Source organism: Penicillium vulpinum, assembly GCF_028829585.1.
Source record: "Penicillium vulpinum strain IBT 29486 chromosome Unknown utg000001l_segment0_segment0, whole genome shotgun sequence".
Classification (NCBI taxonomy): Eukaryota; Fungi; Ascomycota; class Eurotiomycetes; order Eurotiales; family Aspergillaceae; genus Penicillium; species Penicillium vulpinum.
Genome location: NW_026643241.1, coordinates 1,287,581 through 1,306,631, shown reverse-complemented (window position 1 = coordinate 1,306,631; position 19,051 = coordinate 1,287,581). Strand labels below are relative to the sequence as shown.

Genomic DNA, 19,051 nt, shown 5'->3' with positions numbered 1-19,051 from the left:
CGCTCTGTCATCTCCCCTCTTCCTTCGTCTTTTATTCGCTGGAAGCTCTTCCTACAGCCGTACCATACGCACACACCCACAGTATGACCTATGAGCGATATTTGTGGCGACATGATAAGCTGACTAGGGGACAGTGGCTAGGTATCTTACAACCTATGAGCGCACCAGTTACATCCTTCCCTGTCACAAATAGTGAGATAGACCACTTCTCCTCGAGTATGCGCTCCCAACCGTTCTTCAAGTCTTGAATTACAAAGTTGACAAGCGTGAAGTGGCAAACAACCAGCGTATCCCAACACTAGAGCTCCTTGCCATGATGCAAGTGCGCAGGGTCGTACGAGACAATGCTCCCCGTCAAATTCTTCAACGAGCGTCTGATATTATGGAGTTTGCTCAAAACTTGATGCATAACCCATAGCCATACCTTGCCTCTATGGCTAGCCTGCTATCCGGACTAGAGGAAGAAATGACATTATTGCTGCAAGAGATGGCCGACCTGACAGCAGAAGGGGAAACTGAAAGCCTCCTTGCACAGTCTATCTGGCGCCACGTGAACCAAATTGAAGCTTAGAATAAAGGGTCACGACAAAAAAAGGCCTTTGGGTGCAGGTGCAGATCCTTCTACAGGAGATACTTGCCCTCCGAGGCCAAGAGGAGTACGATCACCTAATTCAACAAATAATATAGCGCTTTCGTTGTTGATTAGGTTCTTTGGTGGCCTTTTCCTGCTTCAGTCACGGAAAGGTCGCAACTTAGGTCCTATGTGCAGATTTCGATTTAAGAAGGATTGATCAAAGCGGGATGGAGAGTTCAGCAAAGGTAGAAGCCAGAACCCCAGTATAACTAAAAATACGAAATACTTCCAGTACTCTCCTCAATATCCGAACTAGAAGCCGAAGGCAAGGCGGCGTTGAGCGCAAGCGGTCGATTTCAATGCCATGGTCGATATTGTCGGAATGCTCAGCATACCTGACTCCAAATCATGTGTTCCTTAGTAGCGTCGCGTTATTCTTCATCCATTAAATGGCCCAACCATTTGAGAGTGGTATTGGTATCGAGCTTCGAACCACGTTGATGAATCTCAAAGAGGGCTTCCTTCAAACGGCGAACAAAGTGCAAGGGATTGTTTCCTATATACTGTAAAGCACAAAGGTTTTCAAAGCGTTTGAAATTGGACTGCCAGGAGGGGGTACCGTATTTATTGTAAAGGATCCTGTATACGTCTCTTACAATTTTGACTTTATCAATAAGAGAGGCAGGAGCTGGTTTAAGGGTACTAAATATTAGGTTATAAACCCGAGTATTGTATTGCTCCTATTTATCGAGTTCTTTCTGCCAGTCGGCGCGAAGACGAGAATTCTGAAGCTGCCGATCTTTCTTTGTCTCACGGATAACGATATCAGTGACCAGTTCCGGATCAGCAGCACTGACAGTAAGGAGCTATCTGATAGTGCTTTCGGAAGTGTCAAAGTAATCAGGCTAAGCAGGACGGGTATTGTCTTCTCTGATCACCCTGATATACGCTTTATTGTTTTCTTTTAGGGCTATATAGAAGCGGTGCTCCCAATTGGCCCAGTTGAATTCTCCCTTCAACTTCAGAACAATCTTCTCGATATCGGTCTCATTTCGGCGATCGAAATCGAATTCAAAGGTGGTAGGGGGAGGGTCTTGAAGGTCTTGCAGGAGCCGGAGCTGGAGCCGGTGGCGGCGATCCTTCAGGAGTATCCGATATCGTTATTGGACGGTATCGAAAAGAGAGTATCCACTGTGTGGATGAAAAGGATTATCAAGATGTAAATCTTGATGAGATGATTGGTGGAGTATCTGTAGGGGGTCTCAAATCTTGCAGTTATGTAGAAGACTTGAGAAAACGGAGCTCATAACCTGGAGAGAGTACTAATAGTATCTACAGATGAAAGCAGATAAACTGGAAATACTCAGATTGTGCGTAGAGAGGGAAGAGAAGAGAAGAAAACTATCTACTGGAAGGATAGCTAAAGCTAGGAAGGAAGGGTGTCACATGACCACCCTCAACAGATATCCTTTGACCAATATTAGAATAAATTATGGACGGATCTATTCATCACTCCATCTTGTACTAGTACATATGCTACGGCTAGTAAATACCATCAAGATGGACCAATCAGCTAGCTACGAACTCATCTCAGCACAGTCCCACATTACATGTTTGGACGTTCTTTTATCACACAAACTATATGTATACGTGGGCACCATCAGCTCTCACTTTGCTCTTACTTCTCACTCAGTAGTATATCAAACATGACGCCATCCAGTAGGACTTGCTATCTATATATTTCACCAATACGTATACTTTGGTAAATATCATCCATCAATTTCTACACACAACTCATTGGACTCTGTCAAAGCAGTAAGCCAAGGCTGATCCATGATTTCGTTTTTCACAGGGAACTGGTTAGGAAGCAATGATTACAATCCTTTTAGACGTTATCCTTGAATTGCGACCTCAAGAAGAATGGAACTTGCAAATTCTAGGTCTCTGTGAGCAGTAACCAAAATAAAGTCCCTTGTTTAATTGCGCCACTTTAGCGGTTGAGTATCTAATTATTTCGTTATGCTTCAGTTTTCCCAAGGCTTGATCGCGCGTGGAATAAAAACTCTCAGATGTTGCGGTCTCAGGCCAGGTTTGTTATAAAAGAGCATTGCAACTTTGAACCCCTTCTCATAAATCAGATAGGCATCGTCAACTCCCACTTTGTTTTTGCGCTTCGCTGAAGTTGTTTCTTGATTCGGACTTTACATACATGTATCTCTGAAGGTGGGAAACATACTGATATATTGCTGCCATTATGAGGCATGCATTCAACTTGACTAGCTGATATTACTCCTTCCTTTTTGGGGACAATCCCACCTTCCCGATAAAAGCGCGGTGTTTCGATTGCTATTTAAAACACTCTCTGGCCCTTTTGTGGCTTTTCTTCTTTAACTACCGCATTTCTTACTAGCTAATTAACAAGGTGTGTATGAATGACCACTCGGACTATGACTGAGATTTGCGACGAGGAAATGAGCTAACTAAGATTCTGGGTACTTAACAGGCTATCTAAAATTATCATTTACTAAATATTACCTAACATACACGACCTCCTCATAGTGAGACAAGCCCCGTCCCTGACTAGGTTTCGTACACAACACTTACCAGAAAGAAATGGCCTACAATCGCCAAATTCAGGCTCCAACCAGTCAGCAGCTTGAGGACATGACCTAGATACGGGTCAGGGTGATCCAACGAGCTCGGGCGCATGCAATAATACTCGATCAAGCTCAAGAAATTTTGGACTGGGTTCACTTTTTGACCGCACTCAACCCATACGTTCTCCCACTGGCGTATGTCAATTCCCTTTTTAACATTCTCGAGCACAGATGGGCGGTGCTGCTAGGTGTTGTATCCATGCTACGCGAAGAGGAAGCCCGTGATCAAGAGATGCTCAGTCTCTGGGAGAGCTGAGCACTATTTTCTTTCAAAGCGCCAGTCTAGCTTCTGCAGCAAACTTATCAATTCTACTCTCACGTTACACCATGGATTTAGACGTTTCCGTAGATCTCTCTTACAATTTTGTAACCACATATCTACCTATACCTTTCCAGATGTGGGGTATAATACTGCGATATTGTGCGGGTAACGCAACGTCTCCTCGATAGTCAGACAATGATCAAGCCATTCCTTTTCCAGTCATCCTACTTTGAAGCTGCCCATAGGGCCCTACAACACAGATTGGATGTGTTCTTGGACTACAAATCCAAGAAGAATAGGACAAACAGATGCTGGAGTCATGGGAACAATGGCAGTGAATCACTTGTTTAATTCCTTAGTTGGAAGTTTATGTATGTATGTTTTACGATCACTATCGTCACAGGAATTTCACTACTGTCGCGATGCCAGACGCTTAGTACCCAGTTTGGTAGAAGATATTGCACAATGACAATTTCCTCGCAATGGGCTTCGTTTTATCACAGCAGGGCTCTAGGTTAGGCTTCTAGATGGACTTGAACCTGAGATTGTAGCAATGATTCATTTGGCTCTAGTCTCACTTCGATGTCTCCATTCAATTTATGGCTTCCTAGTTTGTGACGCGTGAGGTTTCCAGAGACCTAGTAGCACAAGGGACATCTTAAAAGACAAAATACTCAATTTTGAGGCCTCACACTATGTGTCGTATACAGATAGCTCTCGCCAAATCTCACTTTTCTCTTACCCACCGTCCAAACCATTCCCGAATTATTTTTCTTTCAATCTAACTTTACAACCATTAATGGGTTTCCATATAGATACTCTATCACTTGAATTGGTTCTATATCTATAAAGTTATAAAATATGTTGGTTTGCTGCCACCACTCCTAGAGAAATGTTAGACTTGACTAGGTAGTATATATCGCCCTTTTCCCTTGAAGAGAAATCGTATTTTCCTAATAGAAGCGCAGTGTCTCGATTGCTACTTACAATTTTCCCCGACTTTTTTGTCCTTTTCTTCCTTTACCCACTCAGCTAGGCATAGCTTACAAGACATGGCGTTATGCATCGGCTGTCGTCGGCCTCACAGATCAACGCAAGCTGCTTGTCGTCTGCCTTGATACTAGGTGTGTTAGGGCGCAAATCTCGCGAAATCGCTTGGCCTTCCTCTGCAGAAATGCACGCCGGACTTTTTTGTCTTTTTCTTCATTTAATCTTACTAATCAACCAAAATAGTATGAATGATCACTCGGCCTGTAACCGAGATTTACGACAAGACTATAAGCTAACTATGTCTTGGTTACTTTACAGGCTAGTAAGAAAATGAAATCCCCTAGCCGAATGGACGAGTCACCATCACCGTCTTCACAGTTAAGTCCGTTGAAACCATTGAATTCAGGTGTTTGGCGTCTGGTTGCCCAACAGGGGGCTCACGCAGACGTTGCTCGGCTTGCTGATTTCAGCTAATTTGCGGCTGCCAAGCAGGAATTGTGGGGAGCCGTTATCACAGACCCAGAACGAGAACGCTGAGTCAGCAGTAGCTGAAGGACCCAAAGGAAGACATACAAGGCCGCGTAAACGGCCGACTATTGCTGTGTTTTTATATTGTCAAAAACCAGATATACCGTGAACAGAAATGTATGTGAATTCGGGTAGGATAGAATTGACAGTCCACCCAGTGGAAGAAAGTAGTAAGATAGAAAGTAGAAAGGAAATGAAATCAGAAGCAGCGTCCAGTGCTTTTGATCTAGGATAAAGCCAGTAATCTTGGAAATCTGTTTCTGTACATCGTATCTGCCTGGTGCTATACATCGAAGTTCAGGCAGAGTACAAATCAGCAGCAAAAAAAAACCACACGTTCTCAACGCCTATGTTTCGGAGCGGATGTTTTGAGGACAAGATAAAACGACGAGTTTTCATCCCAAAGAAAAACGTTCATGGAGAACTGGGAAGAAAAGAACACCATAACTCCATTCCCCAAAATGACCCAGTGTGCCATGGAATCGAGGAGGAAAAAAATGTAATCCAAATTTAGCCAGAGAAGCGAAGAAAAGAGAAGGGTATCGCAGAGCGTAGAGGAGGTGTAAGGATCGTGCCAAGCATAATTGGCACGTAAAAGCCAAGAAATTTCATTAAACTGGGAGAAAGTTAGCAAGGTTAGGCGTTTAATCTTTGAGGCTACGTACAGTGAGTACCTCCAGGTGTCAGAGAGGAGGGGATCCCAGAGTCACGGGGGGGTGATGGTCGACGAGCAAAACGGGGTTCCACGTCCTCATAGTAATTAGCACCGGCGTTGTTTGATTGCAGGGGTTGCGCCGGTGGTCGTGGGGAGGTACGAGGATCATTTGCACCCCAGCCTGAGCGAGGAGGAACGTAGGAGCTAAATATAGAATGTTAGTGGTCAATTTAAGGAAATTTGCAAGATATTGACTTACCCAGGTCGGCTGTATAAGCTTGTGGGACTTTCGAGGGCGGTATTATTGTATTCAGCTGACAGCGTTTGCGGTACACTGCTCATTGGCTGAGTGGAATCGTGCATATCGTACTGCGGCCGTTGTTGCGGAGTCATCTCAATGGCTTGGCCTACCGTCTCCGGTGACATGGCCATGCCAATGGGCCCGGGAGATGGCTGGCGCATCTGACCCGGTGGCCCATAATTGTAAGGGTCATCCGTGGGAGGCGACGAGGGTCGACCGTAAGGGTCAAACCCACGATTGGGGCCACCTGGACCGGGGCCATAGCCACCGGGTGGTCCTCTAGGTGGCATCGCTCCACCGCGACCTCCACGGCCTGGCATTGGCCCCATGTAGCCACCCCTGGAGCCAGGGGAGGGACCGCGAGGTGGTCCCATGTAAGGTCCCCCGCGTCCACCCCGGGGTGGATATCCACCTCGCCCGCGTCCATTGAAGCCAGGTGGCGCTCCTCCTCTTCGAGAACCCATACTGTGATCGGAATATTGGGGTCGAATCCGCGGATCAGAGGGGTTCCGTGACATTGAACCAGCACCGTAGGGACCTGGTCCCTGAGGTGGGGTATTGCCAAATTCATCTTGCGGAGCGCGATAGGGCATGCCGTTGCCGCGATGGTCCGGGGGTGCTGGAACATCGCCCATAGGCGTCCGCGTGTTAAGAGGTGTTCGATCATCATCGCTGTCGCGTGCCTCTGTCGGGAATGATGCGAACGTTGGGCCCGAGTCGGAGTTGAGAGAATTGGACACAAAGGCTTCCTTGGGCTCGACAGGGGGTGGAACAGGTGCCGGAACGGCAGCCGCAGCGGCGTTCTGTCGGTTGTAATAGTTCTCCCCGCTCATCTCCGCATTTTCTGCGATCCGACGCTTCCTTGCCTTCCTACTCACGAGCGTTCGGCGCATGGCGCAGGTGACCACTCCACAAGAGGTAATGATGATGGTCGCAGCCAGGACAATCCAACCACCCCATCCTAGATGTGGCACAAATAGCAAGATATCGACGAGGAATGCGAGGAGAGTCACGAGTAATGTTGGTAGCAACAAGATGAGAAGTGCCAACAGGAAGCGCGGCGAGTGGGAGGGCGCATGGAAGTGGGCCGCGATAGCCAGGCAGAGGCAAATGAGGGTCAGGAAGGCGGCGACGGGATGGACGATGAGGATCGAGGAGAGTGACTTTCGAGTACCGGAAGGCAGATTGAAATCATCACCTGTGTTACTGATATCATCTGCTTGGAACTTAGCGAGGAGCAGAAATAAATGCAGGGGAAAGACTGACTGCTCGTGTAGCCCACATGGATATTGGTACAGGTATCACCCTTACAATATCCAAAGACACCATAATCCACATCTTTGAAAGTTGCTAGAGGAATTCCCCTAACAATAGGTGTTGAAAGACATGAGAGTAGCAAAAGCGCAAAGGCGATCAGCAGCAATATGGTGAGGGGCGTCGCGGGCTTGAGCAACATGGTGAGGGGAGGCCCTGGAAGTCAGACTTGTTTGTTTCCAGGCCAAAGAGGAAATCAGATAGGAAGAGTGATTATTTCTAATGGCCTAATGGCACACGCGACGCAGGAGTTGAGGTTAACACTGCATTGGCAGGGGAACATATGAACCCGTGATCAAACAAAAGCTTTCAAGGTAAACAAGTTGGGGGAAAAGGACAAGCAAATGAGGGGAAAAGCCAAGAATTTAAGAATCAAAGAAAATGTACGGAGTCAAGAATTAAAGAATAAAGGAATGACTAGAGCGTAGATAAGCCATGGGGGAATAATCTATCCATGGATGGATGGATGTTCGTGGAGGAGAGGTGTTTAGATACCTGGCCTCAGGCATAAGTCATATGATCCCACTCTATTTCTACGTCTTGCACTCTCTGTTATCTCCATTACTATATCATTTCCCATTGTATGAAGCTTTTTATCCTCTCTTGACCTCGTTTTTCACTCATTCTTTGAAAGTCTGAACGTGAGGCTAAGTAACACGCTTGCTGCACGGTTCCCCTCTCTAGAAGCCGGGGATGTTGGCGTTGAGCTTTTCCGTCTTCCTATTCGCTCTGCCCGTTTGTGGTGCCACTTTAGGACAAGTTGCCAAGCCCCGGCGTCGGAGTAATTGCGGACAGCGACTGGGACAATTTCGAGCTTCTTGATACACATCATCATTGGCTATGCCCCCTGGCTATTTTGCCAACTTTTGAATCCTAGTTTTTTCAAGGAAACAAGATATCTTTCTCTGCCGTGTTCGATTGGGTCATACTTTGGTTATCCAGTGAACGTTAAGCTCATTTCTGCTTTCGGATCAACGTCTTTAGAGGCCCAGGGGTATGTACATGGTTTCAGAAGCCTCATCTTGTTGATGATGAAACAAGATCTACGTTTCTGAAATGTATCCATATGGCATCCAGATATGATACATTGGTATGTATCCATCAATGAGCACACCCTTCAAACATCGCTCGCAATCTCGCCAGCCACCCTTTGATCCACTAACACGGCAGAGCACTTTCTGCTTTCAGTGCGGAATATTTCAGGAATTTGGCCCCAGAAAACGCTTGGACCTGAAATCCTGTCTCTTCTATCATCCAAGGCCCACAGTCCCACATCTTTTTAACATGAAACAGGTAGTCTCCACCTCAAAGCTCTAACCCGATCCTCAAACTTCATTCCATTTGCCAGAGACCTGATAAGGTTAATCGCCTTTGGTCATGACCAGCTGATGTTTTTCTGTTGGTGCAAGGTACCGCACAATCTTTCCTCCCAATGGCAGTCGATGTCTTCAAATCATTAAGCTCAAGGTTGTGACCTCATGGACCAATAGCTTCTTAGCAGGGTTTCACTACCGCGTCACAGTCAACAACCACTTACAACCCGGGCACACCACTACATCATTTGGGCCCCCAGGGATTGCTTGTTAGGATGAATGAAACTTATATCAACGATGATGCTTGACGCTGCTTTCTGGGTATAGAGCATGGAAGTCCTCCAGGCTATTCTCGATTCTGACAAACATTTCTTTGTATGGATTGATTTTTCAGGGGCCATAATGAATCGTACAATAGCTATGGGCACATGCTGTTACACATAGTAGTAGAGTTGCAAACCTCTTGGAGCCGGGCGCATGCATGTTCTGATCGGCAAACGCCATGAACGCCTTACTCATATTTCAAATGTGTGACTGACATATTTCCAACGGGGGCTGAAATATCATATGTCTGATATGTCAGCTTCTGTTCTTATATCTTCTTATATTAGTACAATCTTGGTCAATGTCTTGCTATTTCGGGGAAATTGAAGCTTCGTAGGTTGTACAGTGTCTGCGTAACCCATTGTGTGAATCAAGGCAAGGGACCGGCTAGTCAGGCATATAACTAGCTAGTAATCCCGGATGGGATGCGGTAATGAGAAACTTTGTCCAAACTTGGTCGAAGTCTTGAACCAACCGTAAGTTGAATCTCTCAAGACATCAAGAAGCAGGAGAGTGATCTAACAAACTACTCTAAAGTTTTTGTTTCTTGAAGATACTACGCAATAGTTTCTCTTTCCCTGTCGGAACATGCGCTGTCTGTGGAAGTTTTTCAGTTGGCCAAAACGACAGAAACACGACGGCGAGGAGGGTCAACAGCTGGAGACCTTTGATAGGATAACTCTGCTCCAGTCATTGCAGAGCTCTCGTCTCAGTGATGTCCAGGATAGTCGGCCAACACCCGGTTTTCAGGAGCGCTATGTTAGATTCGGAATTGGAGGTGCTGGAAATATGCGCAAGTCCTGCTTCCCTTTCCTGGATGTTCATCGGTTCTCAAGTCCGCTAAATTTGCCTCTTGCTGACATGACATGTATGAACAGGGTACTTTCCCATAATGGGCGAGAAATAAGATCTAGTTCACATTGAATTACCTTCGGGTTTGGCATTATATCGTACATAATAGAATGATAGATTCACATGAATTCAAGTCGCTGCGCATAGCATAGCTGATAGCCATATCGTATTTGTAACAACGAGAGATTGGACGTTTCCCTAGAGAACTTATTAGAGCACTACTAAGTCAGACTCCACCGAGCGGTGGAGCTGAGGCCCTCAAACACGAACAGTCTTCACGATAGCACGATAGGCGAGCTTACAATTGTCATATAGGTAAGAACGAGCACCTAAAGCTTTAAAATTACGTTGTAAGTCGGGGGCGATGCCACGACCCTCGCTAATAGAGACTCAAAGCACGCGAGGTGCTTCACAACGCAGTTCTAATAGGACCTGGTAGTACCAGAGGAATAGAATTGGCTTCAGTTGTGGAGCACAGTAATATTTTCGAACAAGACGCGAAGCATATAGTGTAGACACACTGTATTGAATGATGTAGAGCAGGGTGTGCGGTTTAGTCTTGTATTAGGGAATCAAACTTGTAAATCCTCGGTTAAACTTCGATTGTCTTCACTACCTTTGCCATAATGGGTCATATCACTAGGTACGGCACGACTCGATGGTATAACCTGAATGTCAAAATCCATTAATTGGATGGTAATAATCGATGTTAAGCTAACGTGAAGGAGGGAGTGTGGGCCTGTGAGTGTTCGGTAGCGGAAGTAGGCTTAGACAATTTAAGGGAGGCAGGGTCTTTAAATTTAGCCAGGGATATTCAGGTACTAAATAGATATATATGTAGCCATAGTGCTCTTCCATTTTAGTGCTAGCTTTTGATAGATATATGGATTGGTCGTGTGGAGAGAGGGGAAACGAGAAAAGTGATAGAAAATTGTTCAAGATGAAGGGCCGCTACTCCCATGAAGCTGTCTATCCATTGCTTCATGGAGACTACAAAACAATATGAAACCTGAAGATAGGTTATAAGCGGAACTTTTCTGGATTAGTCTGGGATTAGTATACGGCAAGCTTCAAACAGAAGTGCGGAAGCACATGTGGTTGTTGTGGAGCCAGACGATTTTCAAATCCAGTGCCTAACAAACGGACTGATTATGTATTTTATTCTCCCTAACTATCTCTCAACTTCTAAATCCCTTAGAATAGACTATTATATCGAACTCTATCCATGAGAGTTTCTGTCAGTTTACTAACCAAACTAGAAGCTAAAAAAAAGCTCATACTAATCATGACAGATATTTGTATCCCAAACTTTGTCTAATAAGACACAGTTCATGTGTTTCATAATACCCTAGATACAGCCTTATGTTTTCATGTGGTGTTTGGCAGACCGCGAAGCCCTAGTTCCAGCCACCTACCACCAGCAAGGGAGAAAAACAATTACAACACCACACTGCATCATTGAATTGGGGCCATTGACAAATCTTTGAACATACCCTGCTTTTTTATTGCTTTTAACAGCTATCTAGGATAGCAATTGTTGGCAATTATTGCCTGAATTCCGATGTGGAACTTGTACCCGGGATGCGAGGCAGAAGTTGACATTGTTAGATTGTAGTTCTAGGTAGTCTAGCATGTAGTTGAAGTGGTTACCCTGGGGATTGACATTGATCTAAAACATTGAAAGAGAAGATGGTTTGTTGTAAGACCTGGTGAGACCTGGGGGGAAAGGCCAAGCTTTAGGCTAGAGGTGTGGTGATGATCGGGCCGCGAAACAACTCAACCATATCCATGATTATTCCTCAAATTTTGATTCGATCTAATTTTGGGTATGATTTATCAAATTAATAGTGTCTGACTTGATAATCCCTACTTTAATTCATCCCTATTGGTTTGTTGAGTGCAAAGCTCGGTGTGGTGGCTGGGGAGGCTGGGAAACGTCACCCAGCACTATGACAGACAAAAGCCCGCTGGGCAGCGATTGCTGGTTTTCAAAAAATCCCTTCGCACCTCAAGGGCGTGAGGTCGATGAATGCTTCTGGATTAATTACTGTCGCGTGTGGGATCAATAGCCGCATTCCAGGCCCAGCATGTCGAACCCGTCGAGAAACTTCAGCCTGCGCAACGTTAATAGTACGTGCATATAAGAATCCCCTACCCGTCGCGTTCTCAATTACAGAAATTACACAGCTTTTGGGAGTCTCAAGTCAACTGACTCCTATATAGCGAGTAAACCGCAACTTGCCCGGACAGAATCTCAACAATCCGCAGCTGCATCAGACGACTACTATTCATTCTCAGATCAAGCTCCCTCTAGTCCTGATAGTCTAGCAACAATCATGCAATTCAGGACTGCAAACTCACACGTACCATCGCCCGCCATGTCGCAATTACAGCTTACGCAAGAAGATTCCGAGTCTCAACGTCCACCAACATCCAGCACAGTCCGGTTCGTAGAAGATAGACCGGCCAATGTTAGTCCCATATCCGACGCTACAAGATCAGACGGGACTGCTCGTCAATCTCCCAGTGATTACCCGGGCCCATCCACGACCCCAGGACTGGATGACTCCCCATACGTCCGGTTTGCAATCGACCAGATCACCCAGGACAGAACTCGGGGGATCCAAAGGACTGACTCTGTTTCCACCACGACGACAAGTGACTATCCAACTGATAGACTGGTATGGGACGAGGGACTCGGCTATTTCACCCGCACACGCACCCCAATTCGACATGACATACCTCCAACGAGACCATCGTATACATCTCCATCGCCACAGGCTTTACCGCAAAGGGCAATCTCAGTGGACCCCGAGTCATTTATTGCCGTTGATGCGCCGGAGCAGAGCTTGTTATATCCCCCTCTGGACTACTTGCCTCTTGTGCTGCGGCCGTGGGCTTTGGCAGTCATGATATTTTGCTGTCTGCTCATGATGGCGGGCATAGTGTTTTGCAATGTTTGGTCCCGTGGTGAGGAGGGACTATGGGACTACGCGCGTCAAGGTGGCTCGAGGTATTTTGTGCTTCAATTCCTACCACAGATTGCCGCCATTCCCATCATCATTTGGTCATTCGTCATTCAGGCTGCAATATATCGTATAGCACCTTTTGCCATGATGTCAGCAGAGCGACAGCAAGGTCTAGTAATGCACCGCCTACCCATCCTGTCAAAAAACTTCATTTTCCCGGACTTATCCCATCTCCAACACGGTGAGGCCTTGTTCGGAATATCTTTGTTCACAATTTGGCTTTCAAACTTCTTCGCCATTCCTCTCCTCAGCTGTCTCTTTCAGGCAAAGTACTACGTCATTGACGGACAAGGTGTCTGGAGATGGGCCTCAGTACAATCTGTGGGCTGGGCATTGGTGGCATTATATGGTTTTTTGACACTGGGCCTGGTGATGCTTTTTGTCCGTTTCGTTAGTGGCTGGTCTGGCTTGATGTGGGATCCCGTCAGCCTGGCAGATTTGGTCTCGATCACTCAGCGGTCAAATATCCTCCACGACTTTGAGCACTCTGAAATAGTCCCTTCGGTACGAGAATCGCTTGATCCCCGAATCCTTCGACTGGGCTACTGGAAACTCTCAAGCAAGGCCGAGATATTCTACGGAATCGGCGAAGTAGATGCTCCTGTGCGCACCCCATCTCTCCATCAGACCGGTAAAAGCCGAGAGAGTCAGCCAAATGGACTTGCCAAAGTTCGCTTTGATCTCGAGCACAACGGTGCATTCGCCAGTGACTCACAAGATAACCATCTATACTCGCCAACTGCCCGTTATCGCTGGACACCTTGGTTTCTCCGCAAAATCCCAGTATTTATTTGGATTATCATTGTCTTCGCCCTCTTCATCGCCTTCGTTGCTGTTAGCTTTATCAATGATGCCATCGAGGGCGGCTTCCCTCCCAAGCTTCCAACACTCCCATCGGCAGATGCATTCTCCTCCTCGAATTTCCTATACAGCTTCCTTCCCGCCCTAATTGGCAACGTCCTCTTCCTCGCCTGGCAACCCATCGACGTATACTTCCGAGCTCTCCAACCATATGCCGAGCTCTCATCTCCCAGTGGCGCATCTGCCCAAAAGAGCATTCTCCTCTCCTACCCATCTTCCTACCCAATCCAAGTCACCATCCAGGCCGTCATCAACCGCCACTTCAAAGTTGCATGGATCTCTGTCATGAGCCTGCTATCCATCGCCATCCCCGTTCTCGCCGGTGGCGTCTTCATCGCCCTCTGGTACTCCTCTCAGGACGAAATCCGTATTTCCGCCTTTCTGCCGGCGTTCTACGCTTTGATTGGCTTTTGTGGGCTATATGCCGTGTCTTTCCTGGCAATCTGGCCTGGCCGTCGTCGCTATCTCCCACACGATATCACCACTTTGGCGGATCTGATGAGCTATCTTTATCAGTCGCCTCTTCTGGCTGATAAGCTCCTTCGCGAGCCGAGGAGCAAGACTGACCTTGTCACTCGTCTTATTATTGCACCACCCTCCGAGCGTGACCTACCTATGTACGGCTTTGGCATTTATGTCGGTCGTGACGGTAAGGAACATCTTGGTATCGATCGCTTCCATCGGCCTGGTCGCACTGATATGCTTATTACCACGGGCACTATGAAATAATTTCCTTGATCAGTTTTTGGTTTGCATCTTCTGTGATGTTTTTATGATTTACATTTTTTATGAGCACAGTATGTTGATGATCGTTTAGAAGCCCGCTGAATTATGAACATATGAGAATGATTTTTGAAATGTTTTGCTGGTTTTCGGTTTGGGCTGTTGTTATTCTGACACTTGCATTCGAAGTCGGCGTTTTTGCTTACTTTATACACTTCGGATTCTCCCTAGGTCAGATGGATTGGAGTTTTGCTTTAGGCGATACATAGAAAATAATACTCAATGAGATATCCGAGTCGGCCGATGATCTAGCCCTAAAAACTCCGATTGTCATTCCGCCTCATGTATAAAGTATCCATTTGTTACTACTTTGTTACTACATAATAGTCTTGAATGGGGGTCTTGACCACAACGCGTTCAATTTCCACCAAAGTGATGTTGTTTTCACCAATGTGTTTCCGCCAAAGTGTTGTTGACCAAATTGTTGTTGTGTCAAGGCAGCCCCGGAGCCTTCGGTGAAAGCTGGTCACGTGCCAGGGATCTGCATTGTCTCCGCACGGATTTGCTTCATTCACGAGCACACCAGAACAAACCCCCCATACAGTGCTTTGAGTTGTTCTCGAAGAAAACTTGACCCAATCATCCTCTCCGTTTAGTCCTTTAACGCTCGGTCTTTCGTCATTTCTCATTTTCAGGCCCATTCAGCTCTGTCCTCGTATCCGCATTACAAACCACACGCTCCTCGTCCTCCCACACACCGCCCATAGCAATGGTCTCACTATTCGGATGGGGCTCAAGCCCAAAACCCGAGGTGATCCAGCCAACACCTCAAGAAAAACCGACAGCGGAAGAATCCGCACCCGCAGCACCACCAGCACAAACACAATTAGCACAACCGCCTTCTCCCCAAACAAACACAAACCTCAAACTGTTCTTCGGAGGAATGACCTTCTTCGCGCTCTCGGTATTAGTCACGCGCCGTGCGTTCCATAAGAAACGCATCTCGTGCATTCCGCCTTTCTACACAAGCTCGGTATATCACCAGCCGCACTCGAACTCGGCGGGCGATGCGTTTGAGGCTCTGAATCTTGCTACACTTAATGTGGTCTCGTTTGGGTTGATGGCCGGTGGTGCTGTTGGGTGGGCTTTGAATATTAATGGGCTTGAGGATATGCGGAGGTTTGTGCGGAATGGTTTGCAGGGTGGTAGCGATACGCCTGTGAAGAGTGATGAGGAACTTGAGCAGGAGGTGACGGAGTGGGTTGCCAAAATCTTGGGTGATAAGTTTGAGAAGCAGTTGGAAAAGGAGAAAATGAAGAGGGCGTTCCGGGAGGAGAAGGTTGTTCAGGATACGAAAGAGAACTGAACTGGATTGATTGAAGGACTTCGGTTTCAAAATACTTACTTACACATACCACTCACTATGTATACTCCACTCATGATTTGATACCAGCTGTACATTATGCATTTACTAGGCATGGCTTGCCGATTACAATGGAGAGACACCCGAACGGGTGCGAGCAAGATACATCATACAGGTTCATTGGTTATCATAATCTTACATTGAATCGGCCACTCAATCGTGGCCACGCACCGTGAATCAGATCCCCCCCTCACTCTCACCTCACTTCCTCCTCACATTCCACCCTTCTCCACCCCTTCCCCCGTAATCGTACATTCGACCGTCCTGAATTGATCAGGAACGGTCCCGGTCCATCTCCTCGTAGCGCTGGCGGGCGGCGTCCTTGGTCTTCTCCAGGAATTCTTCGTACCGACCCCTGGTGTTCCGACCAGCTTCCTCAGTTGCCTCCCCCAGTCGACTTCCTTGCGCACCCAGTCCCACGCCCTGGGCATAGATTTCAGTAGAAATCGGCTCCGTCACACCGGTTCCTTGAGCACCGAGGCCAGTTCCTTCCTGCCAGCCCATTCTGCTGAGAAGAGTAGCACCGATCGACGTGGTCTGCACAGGTGCTTCCTCTTGCTGAGGCTCAGTGGGTCGCTGGCGGACAGTTGAATCCTCACTTCCGAATGCCTGGCGCCGCTCCCTAGCTCGGTCTCTGTATTCCGGGGCCGATTCCGGGGTTGGCTGTGCAATACCGGCTTCTTTGAGCCGCTTCAGGGCATCCCTGATCTCCTCCGGCTTCTCAAGTTCTTTGAGGTGATGCTCGCTCATTCGGTCGTGTGAGAGAAGATATGCGGATGAAGGAAGTTTGCTAAAGCACAGGAGGCACCAGTTGCGGTTCATGTCTGCGAAGGAGCGTGGTGATGGGGGGATAGAATACTCTCGCTCAATCTTATCACGGTACTCGTCTTTGCTGCCTAGGTAGTTCGGAGTAGGTAGAGGGATGATACCACGGACCATCAACCAGCATACGCCGCGTTTCCTCGAAAAGAGATCCTTCAGGTTTTCCAAATGTGTTTCACTTTCGGCCTCATGTTCTATGAGCTTGTCCGGTGCATGAAGATATTGCATACACAAGAGGCAGGCATTCTCGTTCCAGTCCGCAAATGATGGAGCAGGTGAAGCAGCTGAGTCAGTCGCCGGAGCTGCGTTGGTCGCTGGGGCTGGATTGGTTGCCGGGGTTGGATTGGTTGCCGGGGTTGCTGAGCTCGAGCTCTCTGCGGGGTTTCCAGCAGCGTCTTGATTGATTCCATGTAGCTCAGCGTGGCGTGAACTCCAGAATTGCAGCTGGCTTGGCATTGCAAGTTTCTTGGTGCTTGCACTGGCTGGGGCGTCGGTCTTTCTCTTTTTTTCCTTTGTCGGAGTCCTTGGTACCCTTGGATTGGGTATCCGGGTTAGATCTTGTCTTGTTGGCTGCGAGGTCGTCTTCGGGGGTGGACAGCGTGAGTTCCTTCACGTATGCGGCATCATCCCAGTACATCAGCTTCAGCGACGGGTTGTTAGATGGGCTGAATGTGTAGAAGCCAGGACCGGATGAAGCGTTCATAACCGGAACAAACACTCCACCATGAATGTAGGTGACCAACACCGGCTTCGAGGAGATGGTGAATTTTTCAAAAGACTTGAGCCGCGCCATTGCAGCTTGTGCATCCTGGAGTATCGAATATTAGAGAGGGAAACATCAGAAAAAATATGAATGAAATAGACATACAGTGACTCCTGCGAATTCTGCGAATCCATAACGCCAGCTTGCATTTGTTATGCGATCACGTACAAGGAGCACGCGACGGAGAGAGCCTTCGCGCGCTCCCAAATTGCTGTCACCAGTCGTCGATGCCACCTTTGATCCTTTCTTCTGATTATCGGGGGCATTGTTATTGTTGCCGGAAGGCCGATACAGTTTAGAAACCCCTTTTGCAAGAAGTTCTTCTGTGACAGATGCCTCCAAACCACGGATCAGGAGGAACTGGGAAGGCTGGCTATCAGGAGCAACATCATTATCACCATCATTAGCTATCTTGGGAGCCGAGACTCCGGGGGGGCCAGTATCCATGTCTGCTTGGATGATTAGTGGTGGGAAGATGAGACAGGAAGATGACACGGGAATGAAACGGGAAGATGAGACGAGGAATGCGTGTGGGATGATGGGAATGGTAAAGATGATGGGAATGATGGGGGTGACGGAATGATTGGGGGGGGGGGATGATGAGGATGACGGGGTTATACGTACCGGGTCGTGGAGTACCGCACTTGAAACAAAATGAACGTGTAGAGAAGTTGAGAACGAGACACTGCCCATGTGATTGTGTAAGCACAGAACAATAGGTACGTGGGTAGCTCCCAGCTGGAGAGGCAGGTCCCCCGGGCCACTACGTTGACTTACATTTCTGCAGTTCCAGTCACTTGCACCTTTTGCACGGGGTCGGTCATCTCTCTCGCGGCTGTAAGCGATGCGGACTCGGGTTTGTTCGTTGCTGACGGGACCATAAAAGAGAATGAAAGGCTGGTAGCGTTCGACAAATGCGCGGGAGGCTTCAATGGTGGAAAATCGCAGGAACCCCAGTTGCCGCGACAACTCTGTGAACACAATATCTGATTAAAACGATGTACTTTCCTGAAGTCTGTTTGTCACTTCAACGTACTTGTCTGTCGGTCACGAATGACCCGAATATCTTCCAGGCCGGGGGCAACATAGCCACTGCGGAGTTCAGCTTCGATCTGTTGTTCATAAATGATCGTTGTCAGCATTTGTCCTCAGCAAGCAGCTATTCAAATGCCTGATTCTGGCAGTGATTACTCACATGGCCTTCTGTCATGTCCATTGGAAGTCCATCCATCATAACATCTCGGCTAACTTGAACCTGTCCCATATTGGACCGGCGACTTTGGCTTGGATCGCCGCTACCGCTTCGGTAGCCCTCTCGATCGCGGTCTCTGTACCTGTTTCTACCTCTATGAGGAGAGGTGTGCGAAGTATGATGGCGATAGTCATCTCGATCATTGCTTCGGTAGCCTTGACCAGATTCTCGGTCTCTCGAGTACTCGAATCTGGTATCGTCTGCTACTCTTCCAGGGGGCGAGCGTGCACGATCTCTACTCATCACTTCAAATTCAAATGAAATTAGCCACATTTCAATTTCACATGGAGGAGTTGGCTTTTGGCGACAAGCGGGCTTGTACCCCATTTACGTGCGGGGAGAAGCTTACCTGGCGAGCGAGATCGCGATCGATCATCATACATGCGACCATCGCGGTCATTGCGCGAA

At 47.5% G+C, this 19,051-nt stretch overlaps 5 protein-coding genes across 5 annotated transcripts; 3 read left to right on the top strand and 2 right to left on the bottom strand.

Annotated features, from left to right (window-relative positions):
• Nucleotides 1-5,622: 5,622 nt before the first annotated feature.
• On the bottom strand, nt 5,623-7,423 carry N7479_000481 (putative pH signal transduction protein PalI; the record flags this gene model as incomplete). Its single annotated transcript, XM_057248179.1, has 4 exons — nt 5,623-5,627; nt 5,677-5,870; nt 5,926-7,183; nt 7,234-7,423. 4 exons carry the CDS (start codon nt 7,421-7,423, stop codon nt 5,623-5,625), a joined length of 1,647 nt encoding a protein of 548 aa, XP_057112611.1.
• A 2,083-nt stretch (nt 7,424-9,506) lies between these two features.
• Nucleotides 9,507-9,825, top strand: N7479_000480 (uncharacterized protein; the record flags this gene model as incomplete). Its single annotated transcript, XM_057248178.1, is given in 2 exon segments — nt 9,507-9,786; nt 9,797-9,825. 2 exon segments carry the CDS (start codon nt 9,507-9,509, stop codon nt 9,823-9,825), a joined length of 309 nt encoding a protein of 102 aa, XP_057112610.1.
• Nucleotides 9,826-11,857: 2,032 nt separating this feature from the next.
• On the top strand, nt 11,858-14,389 carry N7479_000479 (uncharacterized protein; the record flags this gene model as incomplete). Its single annotated transcript, XM_057248177.1, has 2 exons — nt 11,858-11,900; nt 11,994-14,389. The coding sequence occupies 2 exons, from the start codon at nt 11,858-11,860 to the stop codon at nt 14,387-14,389; spliced, it is 2,439 nt and encodes an 812-aa protein (XP_057112609.1).
• A 763-nt stretch (nt 14,390-15,152) lies between these two features.
• Nucleotides 15,153-15,749, top strand: N7479_000478 (uncharacterized protein; the record flags this gene model as incomplete). The annotated part of the gene is made up of 1 exon (XM_057248176.1): nt 15,153-15,749. The coding sequence occupies one exon, from the start codon at nt 15,153-15,155 to the stop codon at nt 15,747-15,749; it is 597 nt and encodes a 198-aa protein (XP_057112608.1).
• Nucleotides 15,750-16,079: 330 nt separating this feature from the next.
• On the bottom strand, nt 16,080-18,655 carry N7479_000477 (putative G-patch domain protein; the record flags this gene model as incomplete). Its single annotated transcript, XM_057248175.1, has 5 exons — nt 16,080-17,110; nt 17,160-17,436; nt 17,497-18,362; nt 18,428-18,503; nt 18,587-18,655. The coding sequence occupies 5 exons, from the start codon at nt 18,653-18,655 to the stop codon at nt 16,080-16,082; spliced, it is 2,319 nt and encodes a 772-aa protein (XP_057112607.1).
• Between the last annotated feature and the right edge of the window lie 396 nt (nt 18,656-19,051).